Raw genomic sequence first — 6000 nt, forward strand, 5'->3', positions numbered from 1 at the left:
AGCCAACCCAGATATCTAAACTTTTACTCTCTTATGAAAAATGTACCAGTCACTCACTCAACCAGTGTTTGTTTAGCACCTAGTATGTGCCAGATACTGTTCTGGCTGCTTGGGATAAAGCAGTGAGAAAAACAAAGAAAACCTCTGCCTTTTAGGAACGTTATGTTTGGCTGTGGGAGAATGACAGTAAACATAATGTATGAATAAATCATTGCATAGTATATCAGAAATGAAAGTGCTGTGCTGGGAAAACAGTAGGGGAAGATCTGGGGTGAGGAGGAGTCTTCAGTTTTAAGTGGGGTGCTTGGGGTAGGCATTACCGAGAAGGGCATATGTGAGCAGGGGCTTGAACTGGGTGAGGGAGTGAGCCATGCGGACATCTGGGGAAGAGTGCTGTGGCAGAGGGAATGGGCAGTGCAAAGGCCCTGTGGAATAGTGAGTGGCTTGTGGATTGGGTAGGGCCTTGCAGGCTGTTTTAAGAACTGACTTTTACTAAGTGAGATGGGAGTTGTGGGAGGGTGTGGAGCAGAGGAGGGACGTTTCTGAGCTTCTTAAAGCATCACTCTGATGGCTCGGTGAGAACGGACTGGAGAGATCAGTCAGGAAGCTGTCGCTATAGCCTAGGTGAGAGGCAGTGGTGGGCCCAAGCAGAGTGGTTGCCACAGAGGTGGTAGAAGTGGTCAGTACCTGCCTGAATTTTGAAGGTAAGTCCAAGAGGCTGTGCTAACAGATTGGGGGTGGGATGTCAGAGAAAGAAAAGAAGTGTGCCAGGTGTGGTGGTGCATGCCTGTAGTCCTAGTCACTCGGGAAGCTGAGGCAGGAAGATTGAGCCCAGGAATTTGAGTCCAGTTTTGGGCAATGTAGTGAGACCCTATTTAAAAATAAAAGAAAGAAAACAAGAATGACCACAGAGTTTGTGACTTGAGCCATTAGAAGGATGGAGTTGCCATCACCTGTGATGGGAGGGACTAAAAAGCGCCGTTTACTCACAGGGGAAGGTCCCCAATTCAGACTTAGGTGCCTGAAGACTTAGGTCCAAGCTGCCTGTCTGACACCCCAGTGGAAATGCTGAGTGAGCTGCTGGCTGCATGAGTCTGGAAGTCGGCAGAGGTGAGGGCTGGCAGTGTACTCCAGGGAACTGTTGGCATGGAGATGGCACTGAGAGCTGGGAGACTGGATGCAATCACCACAGAGGGTTTAGGGCTTGCTAGAGCTCACAGGCAATTCAGGGAGCGCCTGATAGACCATTCTGCTCCTACCTTTTTTACAAATTTCTGGGTCAGTTTGACACTTTGCTTTTTTGTCTTTTTGAGATGGAGTCCCACTCTGTCGTCTAGGCTGGAGTGCAGTGGCATGATCTCGGCTCACTGCAACCTCCAACTCCCAGGTTCAAGCGACTATCTTGCCTCAGCCTCCCGAGTAGCTGGGATTATAGGCGCCTACCACCATACCCGCCTAATTTTTTTTTTTATTTTTAGTAGAGGCGGAGTTTCACCATGTTGGCCAGGCTGGTCTCAAACTCCTGACCTCAGGTGATCCACTCGCCTTGGCCTCCCAAAGTGCTGGATTACAGGCGTGAGCCACCATGCCTGGCCTACTTTTTTTACTGACTTCCTCACCCCTAACCATCTCAATGCTGCCTATCCCTGAAGGGGACATTTCTGTGAGGTCTGCTTGAGAGAAGGAAGCCTGTCGTCCTGCTCTCATGAGCCATGGTGAGCCGAAGGGAAGGAGCCTCTGGACCCACCAGCAGTGTCTTGAGGCTGTCATTTTCAGCACCTCTAACAGTGTCACCTCTATCTGTATCAGAAAACACTGAAGGCACAGTTGAAGTGAACTTCCAATAACTTTGAAGATAGACTGTCTACTGTAGAGAAATGATAGGGTGGACAGTGCGGGGAGATACTACTCAGTTGCGCCATTAGGAACTTCAGAAAAGTTGGATGCCAAATACCCGAGGGAGGTCTGGTTATGGGCAGACCTTTTTTTCCGGCACTTGGTCTGGCCTGAACTAGGTTAGTCCTGCAGCACTTGCTTTCAAGAGTTTCCAGAAGGCCCCAGTGGCTCTAGAGTTTCCAGAAGGCCCCAGTCACCTTGTGGTCCCACTGGATTGGGTGCTGGAGAGGGAAAGCACATAGGCCCTGATACTGGGCCAGTGGAACTGGGTCTTTGAAGAGAACAATTGATAGGACAGAGAGAGGGCACGTGCCGCAGGGCAACCTAGACGTGATGTGGTTTCTTCCAGCTCATTAAACCTGAGACTGGTATCCATGCCTTAGGCCAGCTGTCCTTTCGGGGGAACCTGCTGTTGATTTCATGCCATCCAGTCACGGCGCTCTCTGTTTTGACAGCAGCCTCTCCTGCTTGAGGTCAGTGGGGGCCTCTTTAGCCTCAAGTTGCAGAACAGGAAGAGGAAGCCCAGTGACTTCTTCCCCATGGAAGAACTTCTTCCCCTTGGCCCATCACCAGGGGGCGCAGCCCCACCAAACGTGGAAAATAGAGGAGCCTGTGAATAAAGAAAGGAGAACTGACTGCTCATACTCCCAGAACAGTTTTAAAATGTCAGCATATTACCTTTTTTTCTGTGTCTATACACAACTGTGACTTTTTAAGAATTTTGATCATACTGATTACATGTGAACTTACAAACTTTTCTGAAAACCACATTTTTCTCAAAAAATGAACAGTAAAAAACCCTGCCTCAGAGTTCAAGACCAGCCTGGCCAACTGGTAAAACCCCATCTCTACTAAAAACACAAAAATCAGCCTGGTGTCATGGCACATGCCTATAATCCCAGCTACTTGGGAGGCTGAGGCAGGAGAATTGCTTGAATCCGGGAGACGGAGGCTGCAGTGAGCTGAGATCGCACCATTGCACTCCAACCTGGGTGACACAGGGAGACTCCGTCTCAAACAAACAAACAAACCTTGCCTCATGGGTTGCAGATAGGCATTACCAATGATGTGCATGTGCTATACCTGCAGACTCTGCTTCCCTTAGTGGAACCCTCAGGGCTCGAGAAGTTTCTGGCCTATGCTGGGATGTGATCGTTGGGAACATGTTACAAGTACCAGAAATGTGAGAATTTGAGGAGGAAATCTGTTCTGACTTAGGCTAGCTTGGCCAGGAGATACCCTGTGCAAATGATGTGTTCTGATCCTGTATCTCCCAGTCCTGCAGGGCATCCAGGATCACTTTTCTTCTTCATCTCCCCACCAGGCTGGGCATCCTCCTTGAGGCATCTGAGTTTGATTTCTATCCCTCCCAGGTCTCTGTTCTTTCTAATCCCTGTCCCTGCCTTCTCCAGAGGTTGAAGACTCTGGACTCTGTTGTGTGCTCTCCTAGGTCAAGGCTGTTAGTCTTGCCTTCCCTTCATAGCCAGCCCCTGCCTGGGCCTCACTTCATCAGGGCAAAGATACGAACGTTGGAAAGAAGGTGCTTCCCAGGTTCTAATTTCTCCGTTAGAGGATGCTAATGGTCATTCCAATTATGGGCATGATCTCTTTCCTTATGCTGTTGGTGTTGTGCTTTATTTTGGCTTTTGCTCAAAGGAGGATTCTGGAGCCGAGAAGGAGAACACCTCTGTCTTGCAGCAGAACCCCTCCTTGTCGGGAAGCCGAAATGGGGAGGAGAACATCATCGACAACCCTTATCTGCGGCCCGTGAAGAAGCCCAAGATCCGCAGGAAGAAGTGAGTCGGAGGCTGGGGTCCAGAGAGCCTTCATTGTCCCACCGAGGTGGTCCTCTCTGCTCCTTGGTAGAAAAGAGTCTCCTCAGTAGGGCTGAGTCTTGGGGAGAGCCACTCTGGTGAGAGGGAATAGTCTCCCTTTTCCTGTCTTACTTGGCTCCTGTACATAGCTCTCGTTCCTTAGTGCTTGAGTGTCCTGCAGTCTAGGGACCAACCCTCACAGCACTGGAGCCGTTTTCTCCTAGAAGGAGAGCAGACAGGGCCCCCACCAGGAGGCTCCATGGTTCCTCTTCTTTCTAGGTCCCTCTCCTGAGCTGAGAAGGAAAACTGGCTTATACGGGGGCGCAGATTCCACCCTCCCAGGGAGTTAAAGCCACTCAAGGGAAGAAAAGAGGGTGACCTCCTCATGGCCGAGCCAAGGCTGCAGGGTGTGATCGGACATGATTTTCATGGCAGACCGTCTATTAAGATGACCTATTTTCACTGGATGTTTGGGTTGAGGAAGATATGAACAGAATAATGAGAATTTTTTTTTTTTTTTTTTTGAGATGGAATCTCACTCTCTCTCCCAGGCTGGAATGCAGTGGCACGATCTCGGCTAACTGCAGTCTCTGCCTCCCTGGTCCAAACGATTCTCCTGCCTCGGCCTCCCATGGTAGCTGGGACTAGAGGCAAGCGCCACCATGCTGGCTAATTTTTGTATTTTTAGTAGAGAGAGGGTTTTGCCATGTTGGCCAGGCTGATCTTGAACTCCTGACCTCAAGTGATCCACTTGCCTTGGCCTCCCAAAGTGCTGAGATTACAGGTGTGAGCTACCATGCCCAGCTAATTTTTGTATTTTTAGTAGAGATAAGGTTTAGCCATGTTGGCCAGGCTGGTCTTGAACTCCTGACCTCAAGTGATCCACCTGCCTTGGCCTCCCAAAGTGCTGGGATTATAGGTGTGAGCCACTGTGCCCTGCCAGAGACTTTCTTAATCAACCAGGCCATGTGGTGGGGCATAGCAGCAGTCAGTGACTTTGTTCATTATCACAGGATTTGATTCCTTTGAAACTCAGGAGACCAGGGAAAGTGACAGGAAAGAAAGGGCTCTTTGCTGCTCTGCTTATTACAAAGAAGACTGTCCAGCGTGTTCAGGATATCTGGATCCCTTTTATTGACTCATGATTTGTGGCACCACTTTCTCATCCCAGAACTTCATGCTTATTTCTCTCCTCATCTGGCCTCCAAGTGTTCCATTGAGCTGATGGAAAGTGACTTTATACTCCCTCAACGTGTTGGAAACAGGAGGCCACACAGCACAGCTTTGATCGGGGCGGGCAGGAGTCATGAGTCTTGAGCACATACGTCACTGTGAAGGAGAACGACATGTCAGGGCTGCACCTATCCTCCCGTCGGCATTTGACGAAAGCTCCCTGAAGTGGGGCAGCACTCTCCTCCTGAGAGATTTACCATTTATTGCTCCTCTGAGGAATGTGTGCTTGGGAACTGCCAAGTCTTGCCCTTTCTGGAAGAGGATGTTTTCTCTGACAAGACCCTAAAGCGTCGGCTGTGTTATTCTGGGACTTGATAGAGGAGCCATGGGGTTTAAACATGAGGAAAGAGGGGCCGGGTGCAGTGGCTCATGTCTGTAATCCCAGCACTTTGGGAGGCGAAGGCAGGCGGATCACCTGAGGTCAGGAGTTCGAGACCAGCCTGGCCAACATAGTGAAATTCCATCTCTACTAAAAATACAAAAATTAGCTGGGTGTGGTAGCTCACGCCTGTAATCCCAGCTACTCGGTAGGCTGAGGCAGGAGAATCACTTGAACCTGGGAGGCGGAGGTTGCAGTGAGCTGAGATTGTGTCACTGCACTCCAGCCTGGGTGACAGAGCAAGACTCCATTTCAAAAAAATAAAAAATATATAAAGTAAACAATAGGAAAGGATTTGGTGGGGTGAGGGTGGGGTGTTGAGGGCTGGGCCTCATCTTGTATTCTGAAAGCTGAGAAGCATGGCTGGTCAGCTGGAAGGCTGGTGGATGGGCAGGAGTGAGCCAAGCTGAGGCGTTCTCCAAGAAGCAGGTCTGAGTCTCTCCAACCACTTTGTATCCTGTGGGAAGAACAACTTCATTCTTAATGTACTCTACAAACCAGAAAACAAGTTTTTAAGGAAGATGCTGGGCATGCTGATATCCTTTCTGGTCTCCTAAGGAAGAGCTTTTAAAACCAAATCCAAGGAAGAAAAATGCAACGACACGTGGAAGTGAACACTGGATGAATAAGCTGTTTCCCAAGTTAGAATCCTAACGTCCATATTTAACTTCACTTATT

The 6000-nt window shown here is 49.4% G+C and overlaps 1 protein-coding gene across 3 annotated transcripts in view; it reads left to right on the forward strand.

The window, feature by feature from the left end:
• TAF8 (TATA-box binding protein associated factor 8) overlaps window positions 1–5406 on the forward strand; it is a 29544-nt gene extending 24138 nt beyond the window's left edge. Inside the window, exons 8-9 of one of the 3 annotated variants that reach the window (XM_033217151.1) lie at window positions 3553–3692; window positions 4920–5406. In XM_033217151.1, the coding sequence (XP_033073042.1) occupies window positions 3553–3692; window positions 4920–4935 (156 nt within the window). In that variant the 3' untranslated portion in view covers window positions 4936–5406. Of the gene's footprint in view, window positions 1–3552; window positions 3697–3989; window positions 4478–4919 lie in introns of those variants that run through there. The other 2 variants (XM_033217152.1, XM_033217153.1) reach the window with 2 other exon arrangements.
• Window positions 5407–6000: the final 594 nt, after the last annotated feature.

The sequence above is a fragment of the Trachypithecus francoisi genome, unplaced genomic scaffold, assembly GCF_009764315.1.
Source record: "Trachypithecus francoisi isolate TF-2019V2 unplaced genomic scaffold, Tfra_2.0 Lachesis_group10, whole genome shotgun sequence".
Classification (NCBI taxonomy): Eukaryota; Metazoa; Chordata; class Mammalia; order Primates; family Cercopithecidae; genus Trachypithecus; species Trachypithecus francoisi.